At 38.1% G+C, this 19,194-nt stretch overlaps 1 protein-coding gene across 1 annotated transcript in view; it reads left to right on the top strand.

The window, feature by feature from the left end:
- The window catches only part of KIF27 (kinesin family member 27), an 82,138-nt gene extending 63,428 nt beyond the window's left edge, over positions 1-18,710 (top strand). Inside the window, exons 12-17 of the mRNA XM_028146254.2 lie at positions 460-636; positions 3,990-4,205; positions 9,916-10,122; positions 12,130-12,328; positions 14,985-15,149; positions 18,044-18,710. Of these exons, the coding sequence (XP_028002055.2) occupies positions 460-636; positions 3,990-4,205; positions 9,916-10,122; positions 12,130-12,328; positions 14,985-15,149; positions 18,044-18,528 (1,449 nt within the window). The 3' untranslated portion in view covers positions 18,529-18,710. The remainder of the gene's footprint in view (positions 1-459; positions 637-3,989; positions 4,206-9,915; positions 10,123-12,129; positions 12,329-14,984; positions 15,150-18,043) is intronic.
- The last annotated feature ends 484 nt before the right edge of the window (positions 18,711-19,194 follow it).

The following is a 19,194-nucleotide window of genomic DNA, read 5'->3' as shown; positions in this document are numbered from 1 at the left end:
CATTCAGTCATTCATTTAACATTTTATTGAGGCCAGTCATGAGCCAAATTTTGGGAATCCAATGGTGAAAAGTACAGTCCGTATTCAATCAAGGATCTCAAGTTGGGGAACCAGGAGTGTTAGTGCTGTGATAGAGGTATGCACCTCTTTGACAGAGAAAAATATTCCCAGCTTGTTCTCAGAACGAACTCTTACTAATATGTAAAGAAATTGTCACCCCTTTCTTGGTCAGCCTAAATAAATCTCAGACTCATATTTGGAGAGTAAGTTTTAATTCCTTATTACACAACACAGCAAGATCTTAAGTGGAACCACTCACTTCTAGACAGTTTTAGACAGGAACACTATTTTTGTTATTTCCACGTGTTCATTTAAGGTCTTTCGGCCAATCTGAAGTTATAGTACCTTATAAATTTTATGGCAGAAGGAAAACAAAGTTTCTTTGTAATTTTAATGTAGAAATTGGATGAGCAAAAGAAATGGTTAGATGAAGAAGTAGAGAAAGTTCTGAACCAACGCCAAGAATTAGAGGAGCTGGAAGAAGACCTGAAGAAGCGGGAGGCCATAGTTTCTAAGAAGGAGGCCCTGTTACAGGAGAAGAGCTACCTGGAAAATAAGAAGTTGAGATCTAGTCAGGTATTCTGTTTAATACGCTGTTTCATTCTGGTTGTAAGTCATATAAAGTAGGATTTTTTTCTTTAAGAAGTAAACCATTGTGAAGCCAGAAATCAGAAGAAAACTCTTCTGATTTTCAGTGTATTTTGCTTATTACTGTTTATCTAATGGCCATAACTGAAATCTATTCAATTTTTAAGTAAAAAGTTCAATGTTCTGCCAAATATGATTTATTTATTACTATTTATTTGTATTTTTAAAATTGTGGTAAAATATACATAACGTAAAATGTACCATGTTGACCATTTTTAATGTACAATTCAGTGGCATTAATTACATTTACAATGTTGTATAACCATCACTACTGTCTGTTTCTAAAACTTTTTATTACTCCAAACAGAAACTCTCTAACCATTAAGCAATAACTCTCCATTTCCCCTGGAGACCTCTATTATTAACTTCAGTGGATATTTTCTAAATAAATTGTACTATTTGATGTTGTATACTGAACATTGGTAATCTGGAAAAATAGACTTGAAAATGACCTAGCTATCACTACTATCTAAAGTTAGAGGTTTCAGGATTTCTATAAAAGAGGATTTTATATAATGAAGATTTATTATTTTTCAAATTATGAAGACTTGGGGACCTTTACAAAAGTTTTTTCTAGAGACTTGGATTTTATGAGCCAGTCAAAGTAGTTTTATGAAAGAGTTTGCCTCAATTTCAAGTTTTGAAAAAATGATTGTGAAGGGAGTAGAGGACCATAACATACATTTTAAATATATCTTTGTGTATCTTCAAAATTAGCAACAGCAAAAACAGAATCTAAAAATGAAGCTGGCTTGCCACAGACTTGAAAAGGACTTTCTCACCCAAAACTTTGTCTCCAGCAGGCCTGGAGTCTGAGGTCAATCTATATACTGATTTAATGAACAGAGAGGATCAATGACCTGCCTCTTTATTAGATCTGCCTTTCAGCCAGACTCTAGATCAGTAGGATCTGAGTTGACAGTGTTATGTTCTTAACTTCTCCACCTCAATATAATGGGCAAGACAGGGACGCTCTGTTCTCTGTTCCCCAAATAGCTGTCAGCACAGGCTGATGGACACAGAGGTAGGGGCATCCCCTCCAACCACCCGAGCTGCTGGTGCTATATCCAGGTAGCATGCTCACACTGGCTATCAATGTAAAGTTCTTTTTTGTTTTTTTTCAATGTGAAGTTTTAAAAACTGTCCCTCAAAACATAAACAAGAGAAAATGGGATTACCAAATTAAAATATCAAATGAGTAAATAGGAGAAAATAACCTGGGAACTCTATGTTATGTTCTGTATCACAAAAGAAGAAAATAAAAAATAAAAAAGGAATAAGGAAAAAATCTTTTTATGGAAATAAGTTTATGATACAGGGGGGAAAAAGAGCAGATATTTTATAGTTTCAACAAGATGTAATATTTAGGAGCAAACACATACTGACATAAGTAGAGAGTACAAATAAATGAAATCCACAGTCGATCAAAGCAAAATTGATTCTTTGAAGATTATGTTAAAACAGAAGGAAAACTTGAGACTGTCATATTACTGGTTCTTTTCTGAATAAAAGGCATAAAAAGATTATGCAGTATTTTTTTTTTTCAGTATTTAAGGAATACTTATAAGAACCCTGGCTGGGTAGCTCAGTTGTTAAGAACATTGTCTCGAGCCCTGGCTGGTTTGGCTCAGTGGATAGAGCGTCGGCCTGCGGACTCAAGGGTCCCGGGTTCGATTCCAGTCAAGGGCATGTACCTTGGTTGCGGGCACATCCCCAGTAGGGGGTGTGCAGGAGGCAGCTGATCCATGTTTCTCTCTCATCGATGTTTCTAACTCTCTATCCCTCTCCCTTCCTCTCTGTAAAAAATCAATAAAATATATTAAAAAAAAAAAAAAGAACATTGTCTCGATATGCCAAGGTTGGGGATTCGATCCCCAGTCAGGGCACATACAAGAATAAACCAATGGCCCTAGCTGGTTTGGCCTGTGGACTTAAGGGTCCCAGGTTTGATTCTGGTCAAGGGCACATGCCTGGGTTGTGGGCTTGATCCCCAGTAGAGGGTGTGCAGGAGGCAGCTGATCAATGATTCTCTCTCATCATTGATATTCCTATCTCTCCCTCTCCCTTCCTCTCTGAGATCAATAAAAATATATATTTAAAAATTAACCCTTTGCACTCAGATGTCGAGTGTGACTCGACACGGTTAGCAATAGAATAAAGGAATTGAAAAAAGCAAGCGAGTGCAAAGGGTTAATAAAGTCAATAAAAAGCTGTAAAAAAAAGAATCAATGAATGCATAAATAAATGGAACAACAAATCGATGTTTCTCTCTTTAAAAAAATCAACAACAAAAAATTTAAAAGTATAAGGAAACAGAAGGCATGAAAGTGCTAAATCATTACCTTCCATGATTGACAGTCAGTAGACAGTATCTAAAATTGATAATATTCTTTAGAAACATGGACATAAATACCAGAAGAAATAGCTAAAACATTGAAGTAATTGTTTCTGGGGAATGGGACTCAGGTGAGAGGGTGGCTTTTAAAAAAATTATACACCTTATGGTAGTATCTATATTTATAAAAGGCTAATATGCAAAGTGTCCCCTTGGGAATTCGACAACGAGACCGGGAGCTCACTATGACATATGCTGACCACCAAGGGGCAGCATGGAACATGGTGGGTGACCAGCAGTGGCAGTGGGGTGCTGAGGGAGCGAGGGAAGGAGGAGGCAGGGAGGTGGCGAACCTGATCAGCCTTGATCGTTGGCCAGGCCTAGGGATCCTACCCGTGCACGAATTTCGTACACTGGGCCTCTAGTAAACATATAATTACTTTGATGAAAAAATATTTTAAAAATTAACTTAGTCCATAATTAAGAGCTCCATAAATCTGACTGGCTGTATTTTCTGACCAGAATGAAATGAGTAGAAACAAATTATATGTTTAAATAATAAACCAACCAAATCTCAAACTCTAGGAAATTTTAATGTAATTAATTCTACTATGTAACCAGGCCAAAGAAGAAAAGTTCAATTTAGAAAATAATAAAAGAAAAATAGTACCTCTCAAAACCTATGCTGTGTGGTCTGGTGTGGCCAAGCAATATTTGGTAGTAAATTCATTGTTTGATTTTTCATTAAAAAAAAAAGGCATTAAACTTAAGATTTTAGAAAATGAAGTCCTCCTACATCCCCCCCCCCCAAAAAAAAAAATCCATGGGAGAAAATAATGTAGAACCTAAAAAAATACTCATTTAGTAATTTTCTCTATGTTTTTCCTAATTATATGCAATCTGGATTTCTAATTTTTTGGGGTTCTCGTTGATTGTATCTTTTTAGGCCTTAAGCACAGATAGTTTGAAAATATCAACTCGCCTGAACTTGTTGGACCAAGAGTTGTCCAAAAAGAATGTGCAGCTCCAGAGCAGCACAGCTGAGGAGAAAATAAAGATTTCAGAACAAGTTCAAGCCCTCCAGAAAGAAAAAGATCAGCTACAGAGACGAAGAAACAGTGTGGAAGAGAAACTTAAAAATGGTAGCGTGTTATCGCCTGAAGTAAGTCAGTATTCTTTGAAACTGGAAGTGCTGTATGATGGACCACTTGGATGATTTCCTCCCTCTGTCATTTAAACATAAAAAATGATAAATCTGGTGAACTTTGTTTCCTTGAGACTTTGTCAGATGAAATGAGTTTACCTGGCACCACAAGCCATGCTTGACTAGAGACCGCCATGTCCTTATGTAGAGGTCCATGAATGTGGGTGGTCCCTTCCTGGATTGCCAGGGGTTGGGAGGCTAACACTTTTCCTTGAGTCTGGCCCTTCTCAGCTGGGTTACTTATCTGAACTCACAAAACAGACAATGATTTGAAGAGACTCTTTTTTCTCATTTCTTCCAAAGAAGGCACCTCCCTTCTCTGTCTGCATCTTTTCTTGAATGATACTAGGCAATTCATTACATACAATGATTGTCCAGGCATTAAGGATTAATTCTTCCTATTACCTTGGTTGAGAAAGGCCCAATGTTCAGGAGCATGTCCCTTCCAGATAGATGCATAAAATTCAAACCCTAATAAAAATACCCTTTAGTTAGTTTTCATTTAAGGGACCATATAGCTTCTCTCACCTTTATTTTTTTAAATATGAAAAGATATTTCATTCATGGCTTTCAAATTGCCCCAGACTTTGTCTTTCAGAATTTTACCTCAGTTGGCAATGGTACCTGTACCTTACTTGATCAGACAACGATGAATTTTTGAGCCAGAATTTTCTTTGTGAATATTTATTGGTGATGTCTTGTCATTACCAAAGCAAGAGAAACTTGCTAAGAGAAAGTGAGTAGCTGGGAAACATGCACCTTGGTGAATCTTGTAGTGTTTTAGAGAAAGTATGAGAGGAAGTTAAAGGGAACTAGTTAAGAGGGAAGAGGAGAAAGGATTTCATGATATTAGATTATTGCTCACTGAGATGATGAAAAGTGTTGAAAACTAAGTCGATTGAGGGCTATGTAGTATTATAAGCCTCTACTGCCATTTTATCACTCAACATAGGTAGCAGTGCAGAGGATCACATATTCTGGCTGTCCTCACAAGACTGTTTAAATTGGAGCCCAAGTTTATAAATTTGAAGGTATGAGAGCCTAAAATACAGAAAAACATATAAGTATTTAAGGAATTCTTGCCTGCCCAAGACTGTTACTGGGCCCAATGGAAGAAACAAAAAAAGCATTATGCTTCTCTTGAGAGATTCATACTCTATCTGGAGAAAATAGAAGGATAAGAAAACTCTAAACACTGAAGAACATAAATAAGCCATACTTATTATTATACAAAGCAATGCAGTGATCATGTGGGGGAAGATTATTAGGACAGTCTTGGTGGATTAGAAATGAGCTAGATTATGAAAAACATAATATACTAAACTGGTCAATATAGAAAAGGCCATTTTATAGATAGAACACTGTTAAATAAGGCATAGAGATGGGAATGAGCAAATTATGTTTGCAGAAGGGTAAATGGTCCATTATGCCATCAAGAAGGTTTCTTCTTCACGTGGAATTCTATAAAATTTTAAAGACATGTAAAGTTTTGTGGTGAAAATAGAGGAGTGTGCATGCTACCAGTGTAGCAGCCACTCTGGGTTGGTGTGAGGGAGTGATGAGCCTTGGTGGGGTTCCATTTATTTGTGTGAGCTTCTCTGCACCCTTCTTCCACATGGTTCTTTTCCCCTCCTCCTCCTTATATACACACACATTTATACATTTCTTACCTATAAAGGCTCAACTTGGCAGTTCAGGAAAGGAGGATGCTGCTGCTATATTCAGCTCTTGTGTTCCCATTAAAAGTTAGAAGCTGAGCCCAGCCCTAGCCGGTTTGGCTCAGTGGATAGAGCATCAGCCTGCAGAACAAAGGTTCCCGGGTTTGATTCCCGTCAAGGAAGCAACCAATGGATGTGTTTCTCTCACATTGATATTTCTCTCTGTCTTTCTGTCTCTAAAAATCAATGGAAAAATACCTTTGGATGAGGATTAAAAAAACCTCAAACACCTTTATTTAAATAAATAAATAAGCTGAGCCCAGTTGGTGTGGCTCAGTAGTTGAGTGGCGACCCATGAACCAGGAGGTCCTGGTTCAATTCCCGGTCAGGGCACACGCCTGGGTTGCAGGCTCAATCCCCAGTAGGGGGTGTGAAGGAAGCAGCTAGCTGATCAATGATTCCCTCTCATCATTGATGTTTGTCTCTCTCCCTCTCTCCCTCTCTCTGAAGTCAATAAAAAACATTAAAAAAAATAACTTCATAACACTACTAATTATCTGTTTTTTTTAAAGTTATAAGCTGATTGTAATCGACATATTGGAACATTCCAAGCTCTGCTTCAAAGCCGAGCTGGAGCACAGATACTTTCTCCAGTCAAACCTTTCCTTAGCGTCATAAGACCCCACGACTCAGCCACAAGCACAGCCACAGGCAGAATCTCAGGCTGGGTCTGCACGAAAGAGGTTAATTGGGAATGACCACAGGTTCTGTTCAAGTTCCTTGCAGCAGAGCTAACTAAGCTCCTGGCCCAGTGACCACATGGTTCTTTTTAGTTGGCTCTGAAATGGGCTCTGCTCTTCCCACTGTTTTCAATCTGAGATTAATATTAACAAATACACCTGCCAATAGCAGATGGTGGGGAACATGAAATGCTGATGTGACACAAGACAATAGAATCTAGGTGGAAAGGTTTGCTGTTTTGATGTCTTTAAACTTGCTTGGAATTATTTTCTCTTTCCACAATAAATCAAAATATTTTTCTAATTTGGGAAAGTAATAGGTTTTAGATAACTATACACTTTAATATAAGCAAATCACTTCCTTTGGTAAAATTCAGAAACTTTAAGATTTAAAAAAATAATAATTCAGAGTAGTTGCCTAGTAATTGAGGTAAGCTTCCAATTTTATGTTTTAGAATTATAAGATATATTTAACTTGTTGAGAAATATACATATATGTAGTGCTTGCTCAAAACTTTTAGTTTTGTTTTCTTTTTGTATTGATTGGTATGTGTGATTTAAAAGGTATGGAGACCATTGCTTTACATTTCTATTCTCAGATCACTGACCTCTGGACCGGCAGCAGCAGGGTCACCTGCGTTAGAAATGCAGAGCCTCAGGCCCCACCCAGACCTACTCCTTGGTACACAGTTGTTTTAAAAAGTGCTCTATGATAAAGGATAGTCAATTCTTGGTAATTGATGGTTTGAGTTGTGGCAAATTTTCATCCTGGGACAGTTTCCCATTGCCACTCATCTTGTCACTCTATACCTATTGCTGGGTTAGTGGGATCCACAGATATTTAGGCACTGCAGCCCCATTGGAGCGGCTGGTGTCAGGTTCCATAGTTGCTATACTGTCTTACAGTATCTTGGTGCTTCCTTAACTTGGATCCAAAACTGTAGGAATTAAATTAGCACCTAATTGTTCCCAGCCATTTATAAAGTCAAACTATTTCCACATTTGTTTTTGGTAAAAATATAATCACACTATGCATTCATGAGTCAAATATGTTCTTTGGATAACTTTTATTTTCTGGTTCCTGATTCATTCATCCTTGTACCTTTCAGGATTTAAGTTTATTTTTTCTTTCTTATGGAGTGATTGTCAAATCATCAAGTTCTTGAAGGTTAGTGATTGCACAGAGAAATAAAATGGCTGTAGAACACTTTGTTCAAAATGGCTCTTTCAGGATATTTTATAAACTAGCTTTTAAAAATACATATTATTTGACCTTTCACTGGAATAGGTTGTTACATACTATTTCCCTGAATTTCAGAAAAGAAGCTCTGGAAATCACTCTGTTTTTTAGGTAAATTAAAGTACTGACATTATTTTCCTGGAAATGCTGGGGAGATGAGTGGAAAGAAATATTTGGGTCATATAACCAAGACATAATGAAAAAAATATTTTTTTCTCTTCTTCATCAACTCATTCAATAGACAATGAATTTAAACTGTGTAACATACTGTGCTAGGCAACCAGGGCATGAATATAGACAAGATACTCTGCACTCAGGAACTTAGAGTTGAGGTAACCTCCAACACATGTACAAATATATATATATGTGTATATATATATATGTGTGTATATATATATATATATATATATATATATATATATATATATCTCGAGGTCTCGGCAAGTGTGAAAAATTTCTTACCAAGATTTGGATCCCTCCCCCCAAATAACATATTATTTGGATAGTTCAGAGAACCACTAGATTTTCTGATAGGTATTCATCGTATTTCTTTCCTACAAAGGAAATCTCTGGCATATAAAAAAATATTATGCTGCCATATTTTCCCTCCAATGATGTCTCTTATGAAATGTTTCATGTCCTTAAATCCTCACTACTTTTTTTTAATGCCATATTGTTTTTCCCTTAGAGACTCAAATTTGATTTAGTTCTTAATTTATTCTGAATCTTATTTCTTCTTTCCCTCCTAGCAATATATTGTTTTAATAGATATTTGAAGAAACATCAAGGGGTCTCCAGATCTCCCTGACACATAATATACACTTTAGGAGCTATGGAGGGAGATATATTACAAAATTGCTAATCCTGTGGGCTGAGGCTTGGTGTTCAGCATTTGCTGTATGACCTTGGGATGTTTCATAACTCACCTAAGCTTCTGCCTCTTCCATTTTACTAATAGGTTTATTGCAGGAATTCAGTGATTATATGTTACATATGTGTATACCAACATAAGCACACTGTGTAGCATAGCACACACTCAATAAACATTCTTTCCTTAAAGTTTAGTAGAAAGGTAATGCCCATTAGACTCAAATACAGCAGGTCCTTGAGTAACGTCATTTCATTCGAAGTCATTTCGTTATAATGGTGGTGGTGGTGGTGGTGGTGGGGAGGCATCAATTCCGGGCCGGGGTCACTATTTAAAATTTGCACCTTCTCCCCAAGTCTGTGAAGGTTTTCTCTTTGGACTCAGGTTTCCCCCTACATCCCCAAAGCTGTGCACATTAGATGAATACATGTGTCTAAATTGTCCCAGTCTGAGTGAAGGTGGGTGTGAGTGTGCCCTGCAATGGAAGAGTGGCCTGTCTAGGGAGGGTTCCCACCTTGCACCCTGAGTGTAGAGACAGGCTTCAGCCACCCATAACCCTGAACTGAATTAGTGGGTTGGAAAATCATTATCTTACTTGTTTTTATTAACCTTCCTTAAATGTATGTATAGCTCACATTTATTTCAGTGTTTAATATTAGAAGTGTTTTGGGTCTTTATTTAGGGGTTTGATGATGTTTTTGTGGCCAGATACATGCCATAGGAACTTCACTCTTGTTTATATCAATTAGCATATGGTAAAATTGGTTTTGTTATACGTTGTTTTGCTTAAAGTCGCAGTTTCCAAGGACCTATTCACAACATTAAGTGAGGACTTAATGTAGCATAGTAAGATCTTAGTATGTGACAAAGTCCAAGTTATACTATTTCATTTAAAATAAATTATTTCTGCCCTAACTGGTTTGGCTTAGTGGATAGAGTGTCGGCCTATGGACTGAGGGGTCCCAGGTTCAATTCCAGTCAAGGGCCCATGGATTCGATCCCCAGTAGGGGGCGTGCAGGAGGCAGCGGATCCATGATTCTCTCTCATCATTGATGTTTCTATCTCTCTCTCTCCCTCTCCCTTCCTCTCTGAAATCAATAAAAATATTTTAAAAAATAATAATAAAATAAAATGAATTATTTCTGTTGTGTTATATCTTAGGAAGAACATGCTCTTTTCCAACTTGAAGAAGGGATTGAAGCTTTGGAAGCTGCAATTGAGTACAAGAATGAAAGTATCCAAAGTCGCCAGAACTCGCTCAGAGTTTCATTTCAAAACCTCTCTCATAGTGAAGCAAACGTCTTGGAAAAACTAATTGGCCTGAATCCTACTGAGATTAGAGCTATCCTTTTCAGATATTTCAATAAGGTTAGTTTTTGAGAGATAGAGGATTTTCTTCTAAAGAGGGGTCCAGATGCTTACACATCTCACATATTTAGAATTTTTAAGGAAATTAGAAGACATATAAAAATGGTGTAACTCCAGATTTAAGCATGATTTCTCTTTACAGTACTGCATGCTGTCATCTGAAAGCTTTGTGATTATCCAAGTATGTACGCCTAACTTGGTGTGGTTCTTAAAGTTGAAGGGCCTTCTGAAATAAGAGCTTTTTGAAGTAGTTTTTAAAATCAAAGAATTTACATTCCTCAGTCACTGCTTCTTGATGTTTTCTAGATTTAGATGTTGCTAATTAGCACTCATGAAAAATCAAGGGCCTCCAAGTTTGGGTTACCTTTCTTTCATTGCTGTAGAAGAGGGGTACACTTACTTTTTCATCATAACCTGTGAATTGATATGGAGATGAAGTGGTACATCACTGGCAAAAACAGTAATAGATTTTAGCACTAACCTGAATATGCTTAATATGAATAAAAATATTTTATACTAGAGGCCCTGTGCACAAATTCATGCACCAGTGGGGTCCCTTGGCCTGGCCTGTGGGATCAGGCCAAAACTGGCTCTCCAACATCCCCCGATGGGTCCTGGATTGTGAGAGGACACAGCCAGGCCGAGGGACCCCACCGTTGCATGATCAGGGCTGGGGAGGGATGTGGGAAGTTGGCCAGCCAGGGAAGGACCACTGGAGGACTCCAGGGTGTGTTTGGCCCATCTCGCTCAGTCCCGATTGGTTGGACCCCAGCAGCAAGCTAACCTACGAGTTGGAGTGTCTGCCCCCTGGTGGTCAGTGCACATCATAGCGACTGGTCGACCGGTTGACTGTCTGGCCCCTTGTGGTCAGTGCATGTCATAGCGAGTGGTTGAGTGGCCTTAGCATATTATTAGCATATTACACTTAGATTGGTTGAACAGACGACTGGACGACCAGACACTTAGCATATTAGGCTTTTATTATATAGGATTTTATATGTATTTGACAATTTACTGATCCAGAAATGCTCTGTACCATGGAGAACTATATCCATTTTTTTTCTAATGTATTCTTTTAAAATATATATTATGAAGTGTTAAACAAGTAGATAACTTCTTCCTCTGAAAAGTATATGCAATTTAAGGGAATATCAGACAACTAATGAGCAATAAAACACTGAAGTTTAAAATAAAGTTCTAATTCTGTTACACAAGTGAAAAAAAGATGAGCAATGAATAGAAATGTTGTGCACAGTTCTCCTCTTGGATAATTACTGTCAGTAGTAAGCTGCTGTTATTGGTGAGAGTGCATTCTATCGCTGGGTGTGTGGAGGGTAGAAAAATGGTGGGGTACTCTGGAGGTTTTGATATAGATAACTCTTTTGTGGTAATCTTAGAGTAAGTGTTCTTAACACAAAACGTCTAGGCCAAGGTCAGTGGATTATCTGATCCTGAGAACCATTGAGAAAAGTGAGTATTTTTCTTAAAAAGTCATTATACTATTAACAAGCTCTGTGACACAGACATTTTTTACTTCATATCAATGCAGAGAAGAACCCAATGGACTAAATTGACAATCTAAAACCAAACTCGGTATTTATAGAGTTTTAAAAATTTTGTCACTTATTTATAACATCCATTTTGGACTTCACATGGGAAATTATCTGGCTGTTATAAGAGTCTTTAGCTTCTTAATATCTTCTTAGACTAAAGAAATAGAATTATAGGATTATAAATGTAAATTATAGGATTATAAATGTCTAAGAAATGTTGGAGGAGCAGTTAGTAGAGCAACATTATACTGAAATAAAATTACTACCAATTCAGAATCCCAACAAATTCAAAAGACTGTTAGGTTATTTTGTGGGTCTGTTACAAAGCATTTGCCTAGTTATACCATGGTGATTAAGGAAGTTCATCTTACATTGCCTAACAGAAGTAGATTAATCTATTGTACCAGGCTATCTAAGACAGACTGAAAAGATTAAAAAAAAATGTATTTGCTAGGTGGTTAATTTGCGAGAAACTGAGCGAAAACTACAGTTACAGAATAAAGAAATGAAAATGAAGATTCTGGAACGGGATAATATGTTTCGTGAATTGGAATCTGCACTGGAACATCTGAAATTGCAATGTGACCGGAGACTGACCTTCCAACAAAAGGAACATGAGCAAAAAATGCAGTTGCTGTTACATCATTTCCCAGGTACCTGCCTGCCCCGTTGTCAGTTCTGTATAGGAGATATGTAGGAGGGGGATTTGGAAAGGAAGATAGAACAGCATTTGATCACTTAAAAGTCCAGCAGCTATACAGTTACTGCTTATTCATGTTTTTCTGCTTTCTGTGTTTTGGTTAGCCTTTGATGTAGGGCTATTCATGCTTGAAATGCCACCCCATGTGCTTATCCCCACTGTCACACAAAAGAACTGCTGCAATCCTGTTACTTTGTTGTTGGTCTAGTTTTTACATAGAGTTGTGGAATGACTTCTGGCTTTGTGGTGTACAGTTGAAAAATTTCTGCCTCCTAAGGATATAGTAACTGATATTTAAATTACTTTCCCTTCATAAAATTAAAGTGATAGGCTCTGACAGATTTCTAGTTATATTTCTTGTTATAATTTTCAGCTGATTATAACCTTTATGCATTAAGGTTATATCTTAGGTCAAAATTAGTCTGCCATTAATAGGCAAATACTGTTATCAGTGCACAGTAGTTCAACCATCAATTCTGGTGTGGAAAGAGCTGTCATAGCAGTCAGTCCTCACATTACCTGGGCATATGGCTGGTAAACAAGCAGTTGCTATGACAACAAAATCACTGCCAGGGGATACTGGTAATGCTTCAGTCCAGGCCACTTAGCTGCTTAATCCTGATTCTTATGCATCTATAGCTGGAAATGCTTTTAAAGGGATCTGGAAGAAGCAAACCAAGGAAGCAGAAAATTGGAAAATATGTGAATTTGAGTGCTTAGGCAATTTGCCTCTAAGTTAATTCTATAACCAGTTAATTGACATCCAGTTGCCTGATGACAGGATCCCTTACATCATATTATTCAAATGTGCTCTGCTTACTTTATTTTAGTTCTGCCTTAAGGCTCTAAAAGTGGTATTTTAATATAATTTCTAATGTACAGGGTGGGGTAAAAATAGGTTTACATTATGGAAAAAACACATTATTAATTAATAAATAATAATCCTATATAATAAGAGGCCAGCGACCATAAGCGGAAAGACCGCTCAACCAGTCGCCATGAGGTGCATTGACTACCTCTCGGTCCCTCCCCACCCCCCAGCCTGCAGGCTCTGATTGCAGCATGGTGAATGGTGAACCAAGGTGAGTGGCGGCAGGGTGGGACTGGCAAGCGGGCGGAACAGCTGAGCTCTTGGTCCCTCCCCCCAGCCTGCAGGCTCTGGGGAACCGGAGCTATGCTGCCATTGGGGAACCATGGCGAACTGGGGGGTGGCAGCGGGGCAGGACTGGGGATTGGCGAGCGGGCAGAAGATGGCCTTGATCACAGGCTAAGCCTAGGGACCCTACCCATGCTCGATTTTGTGCGCTGGGCCTCTAGTCTATATATATATAAGCCTAAGCGACCGTTACGACTGAATGACCAGAACGACCAGTTGCTATGGCGCGCACTGAACACCAGGGGGCAGATGCTCCAATGCAGGAGCTGCCCCCTGGTGGTCAGTGCACTCCCACAGCCAACCTCCTGCAGCCAGTTAACCTCCCCTGGTCCCTCCCCGCAGCTGGCCAACCTCTCGCAGTCCCTCCCCCCTGGCCGGCCAACCTCCCATGGTCTCTCCCTCCAACCAGCTGCACTGATCTGCCTGCCTTGATCGGGACTGGGTGAGATGGCCCCTATTGGCCCTGATCACCAGCCAGGCCTAGGGACCCCAGCTGTGCACGAATTAGTGCACTAGGCCTCTAGTCCTATATAATAAAGGGCTAACATGCAAATCAACTGAAAGGCAAAACAACAGGTTGCTATGATGTGCACTGACCACCAGGGAGCAGACACTCAATGCAGGAGCTGCCCCCTGGTGGTCAGTGCACCAGAAGCTGGGCTCATGGCTGGCGAGCACAGCGGCGGTGGCAGGAGCCTCTCCTGCCTCTGCTGCAGCGCTAAGGATGTCCAACTACTGGCTTAGGCCCACTCCCCACAGGCCTAAGCCGCCAGACAGACATTCCCTGAGGGCTCCTGGACTGCAAGAGGGCGCAGGCTGGGCTGAGGAACACCCTCCCCTCCCCCCAGTCCATGAATTTCGTGCACCAGGCCTCTAGTATAAGAATAAACCCTGTGTTTCTCCTACTCACAAGTGTAAACCTACTTTTGTCCCACCCTGTTACTATGCTACTTCCCCTTCTTTTGTTGTGTTTTCCTTTGTAATTTAGTATTTCTAGCTTCTTTTGACTGTTTTTGGGTTTGTTTGTTTTTTTTAGTTTTTTTGAGGTGTTTTTTTGTTGTATATTCTCTGGGTGTATAGTCAAAGGCTTGTGACTTTTCATATACCCACTGTTCCTGATACAAACTTGGATATTGATGTAGCTGATGGACAGAGTTCCAAATGTGAATTTTGAATAGAAAAGAACTTTGTTCTAAAGATAAATCTAGTTAGGAGTAATTCAGAAAGTGCTTATGAATCATAAAAATGTTGTGGGGGTAGGGTAGAGAAGGTGACTAAGGTATCATTCCTACTTTGAAAAATTTTACAGGCAGAAGAATCCAAATTGTAGGTGGAAACAAATCCATTCAGGTAACAGATACATTGTAACATAATCTGACCCTTTAAATATGAAAATACATAATTTCAAACATTTATTTTAAGCTGATTTTAAATGTAAATTTCTATTTTATAGAGCAAAATGGCGAAGGCATTATGGAAACTTTAAAAGCATATGAAGATAAAATCCAACAGCTGGAAAAAGATCTTTATTTCTATAAGAAAACCAGCAGAGATCTTAAGAAGAAACTTAAGGAACTGTTAGGGGAAGCAGTTCGGAGGCCACCGGTACCATCTGAACGTAAGCATTTAGTGCTACTTGTCATGCTAACACTGTTTTTCTAGCATTTGGTGAAGTCGGTCTGATTTGTAGTTCAGCTTTTCCCAATTGATTTGGTTATTTAGGACTAGATAAATTTAACTTCTATTTGGCTCTGTAAACAAAAGTAATTCTCTAGTCTATGTATAAGACAAACCACAGGGAAAATTAATGAATGTATAAATGTATATGTGTGAAGGAAACTACACATATTGATTGCTTGCTTGCCATGTGCCGTGGGCTTTTGTATTCCCTGACCTAAAGTAACTCCCTTCTACTCTCTCTCTAAAGATCAATGGAAAAAATATCCTTGGGTGAGGATTAAAAAAAAAAAAAAAAGATATGATTTCAGCTAATTTACTATTCTATTTTGACCCATCTTAAAAACTTTTATTTTTGTCTATAAAAAGTGATATATAGTCATTATAGAAAAATTTGAAAATATAGCAAAAAAACACACCCATAATTCTATCCAGAACTATTAACATTTAGTATAATTCTTGTCAGTATTTTCCTCATGCTTTAAAAAAAAAAAAGTTGGAATCATATTGGGAATATAGCTTGTATTATATCTTATCTCAAAATATTACTCTAATAATAATGACACTAAACAAGATTGGTTTGAATTATAAAATATAGCAACTTAAACATATTAAATTCTGAGTTTTCTAAAAAATACTATATGCTTAATAGTTAGTATCCTAATCTATAATAATAAAAGCATAATATGCTAATTAGACCAGACGTCCTTCTGGACCACCTTTCAGATGAAGCCAGGGCTGCGAGGGAAGCCCGGTCCCGGAGGGAAACCCAGGTCCCAGGTGCCAGAGGGAAGCCAGTGCTGGCAGCCGGGGGAAGGAAGGCTTACTCTTGCACGAATTTTGTGCATCAGGTCTCTAGTTAATACATATTAATTGGTATTCAGTTCATTAGTTTTTATAGTACTCTTTTCATTGTCTGCCTATTGGGCTTGTATTTATCTTCTTTGAATATTTTTAGCATTTTCAAATGCATAAAAATCTTTTGCCCTACCCAGTTTGGCTCAGTGGATAGAGCATCGGCCTGTGGACTGAAGGTTCCCAGGTTCGATTCCGGTCAAGGGCATGGACCTTAGTTGTGGGCACATCCCCAATAGGGGGTGTGCAGGAGGCAGCTGATTGACGTTTCTCTCTCATCGATGTTTCTAACTATCCCTCTCCCTTCCTCTCTGTAAACAAATCAATAAAATATATATTTTTAAAATTAATCTTTTGACCAAAATATTGTGGTCACTTTTGAGTCATGTCTCTGTATAGTGCATCTGTTTTGTAACATACTTTATGAGAATAGAATCAGTTTATATGGACATGCAGCCTATGCACTTGTTTACATATTTCAGTCTCTATCCGTATGTCAATTTAAATCACTATAAAACTCTTTGAGGATACTAGAATCAGAAGATCTGGGTTTAATAAAACAAGAAGGAAAAATAAAGAAGATCTGGGTTGGACTCCTAACTTCTTATTTTACTAGCTGTGTGACCTTGGGTGAATTACTGTCATCCTTCTCTAATTTGTTCCCTAATGGTAAAATTCTGGAAGAGGGAAACTTTCTATTGTGAAGAATCCAAGACTGGCTTGGGAGTGGGCTTCTCCAGTGAACCCATCTGTGTTCTTCCACATGTGCCACTGTGACCTGGGCATTAGGATTTTTAAAACTTCCTATTGACTCTAATGTGAAGCAAACCTTGGGAGTACTGTCTGGGGTCAGCTTTGTGAGGATCTGCTAGTTCTTTGTGAGGATCTATGTCATTTGCTTATTCAGGTGTTTTTTGAGAGAATTTTAAATACTAGAAAACAAATTATGTTTTAAACCAGGAGTCACAAACTAACATGACTGCAGGAGCCAGGGAAGCCAAAGTGAGCAGAGGGGACTGCAGCTGTTGTCTAAGTGGACAGGGGCAACTCTGTTCCAGTTGCTGTTCAGAAATTGTCAGTTCTCTCTTTTTTTCTAGAAACTTTCCAATTTTCAAATTTTGGGTCAGGTATTATAGGCTTACTAAAACCTATCTGTGGGTCAGATTTGGCTTGGGAGTTGCCATTGTGCAACTTCTGTTTTTAAACTTGATGTTCATAGGTCTAGAAGTGTACTAATCATGTGTCAACATATGTTAAAGTTGGCATTTTTCATTATATGAGGTCCAGTACCTGCTTCCCTTAAGTAAGTTTTTGTCTTTGCTATTTGATGATTCTATAATTTGAGAACCTCAGGCTTTGTTCCAGCAGAGTGTCCCTCACTGAGGGGCTTTGCTCCCATCTCCGTTTCGATAATAGAACCCCAGAGTATATTCAGAGAGTAGAACCCTCCTATCAAGACTAGATTGTCACGCACATAATGCCAAGTCCCAGAAGAGTCGCTGGAGATATGGGGCAGAGACAGTATTCTCTAGTGCTGGCTTCACTCAGCTAGGATTTAGAATGTGATCACTGGTGGCAATCCCAGTGGAGGGCAGGTTGGAAGGGCACCAGAGAGGCCCAAACACTTCCGTGTTTCCAGGGAGTACCAAAATCACTAGCAGACTATTTTTCAACTTTGTTCCAGAGCAAAAAGTTCTCAGTTAGTCACATGCAAGATGTCTCAAAGTAAAATCAGAATAGTTCATATTCACAATTATATTTGTCTAAGAAATTATTTAACAAAAAAAGCTGAAAGACAATTTATGAGTGATAATAATGTAATTACCACACTTGAAAACCTATATAATTTTATTTACCAATATCAGCCCAATAAACTCAATAAAAAAGAAAAACACTATAATGTAATAATGTTAGGATGTCATGACTAAATACCTGCTTTTGAGGAACTCTAATTTTCTTTGCTTTTTGGATTATTTTTAGATCATGATGCTGGAGATGGAGTCCTGAACCCAGAAGAAGCAAGCATGGTTTCAGAAGAATTAAAATGGGCATCCAGAACTGAAAGTATGAAATTAAGTGGAAGGGAAAGAGAATTAGACAGTTCAGCAAGCAGCTCAAGAATACAAACAAATTCTCAGAAGCTCCGGGAAGACGACCCTGAATTACCTCCAATTTATAGCTCTTTAGCACCCACTAGAGGGCATTTGTTAAGCGACGAGGATAAAACAGAAATAGATGAAAATCAGTTCACAAAACCTCACAGTCAACCATCACCCCAAATTCAGCCAATGGGAAACATGGGACAGCTTCATGGTGTCATGCCTGTAAAATTGTGTCGTAAAGAGTTACGTCAGATTTCTGCCTTGGAACTATCATTACGAAGGTCCAGTCTTGGAGTTGGGGTTGGATCTATGACTGCCGATTCCATTGAAATAGCTAGGAAACTGAGTGACTTAAAAACTTAGGTAGTTATTAATAGAACTTTTGATTTGCTTTTCCATAATAACCAAACACACATTTTCCATTACTGTCAAGTAATGGAACATTTAAATATTTCCACTTATAAATTTGTCTAAAATTCTTTTCCAGGCATATTTGAAGAACAAGACAAAGAGTAGAATAATAAACTATATATCCATCAAATGTATATTATTATATAATATAAAAGTATATTATGTAAGTATGTTATAATGCAATAATTATATCTTATGTTTGTTATTTTCAAATACAAGTATATTTTTGTTATTTTAAAGAGATCCAGTTAAATATTGCTTATGTCTGAGGGAAAGTCACCTACTATATATGTATTGACACAGCTAAAAACCTGTGCCAAAATGTAGTCTGTGGGCTAAGGCAATTGGCTAGGTTTGTGGATTAAGGTTAATTTATGGTCCTAGAACCCACAGAGGTTGAGTGATCAGTCTTGATTTTTTTAAACATGGCTTCTGTTCTTTTTCTGGAATTGTATTTAGAATGTTATAATATTGGTTTGATAATATTATGGAATATAAGTTTTCATTTTTTTCCTGCCCTATCTATTCAACATCTCTCTCTTTATGCTACTAAAAATGGGAGAAATGAGTGCAGTTCTATGGAACAGGGAAGCAATAATAGAATAACACTAAAACATT

This window comes from Eptesicus fuscus, chromosome 15 (assembly GCF_027574615.1).
Source record: "Eptesicus fuscus isolate TK198812 chromosome 15, DD_ASM_mEF_20220401, whole genome shotgun sequence".
NCBI classification, from domain to species: domain Eukaryota; kingdom Metazoa; phylum Chordata; class Mammalia; order Chiroptera; family Vespertilionidae; genus Eptesicus; species Eptesicus fuscus.
The sequence above is the reverse complement of the archived record's forward strand: the minus strand, read 5'-3'. Positions and strand labels throughout refer to the sequence as shown.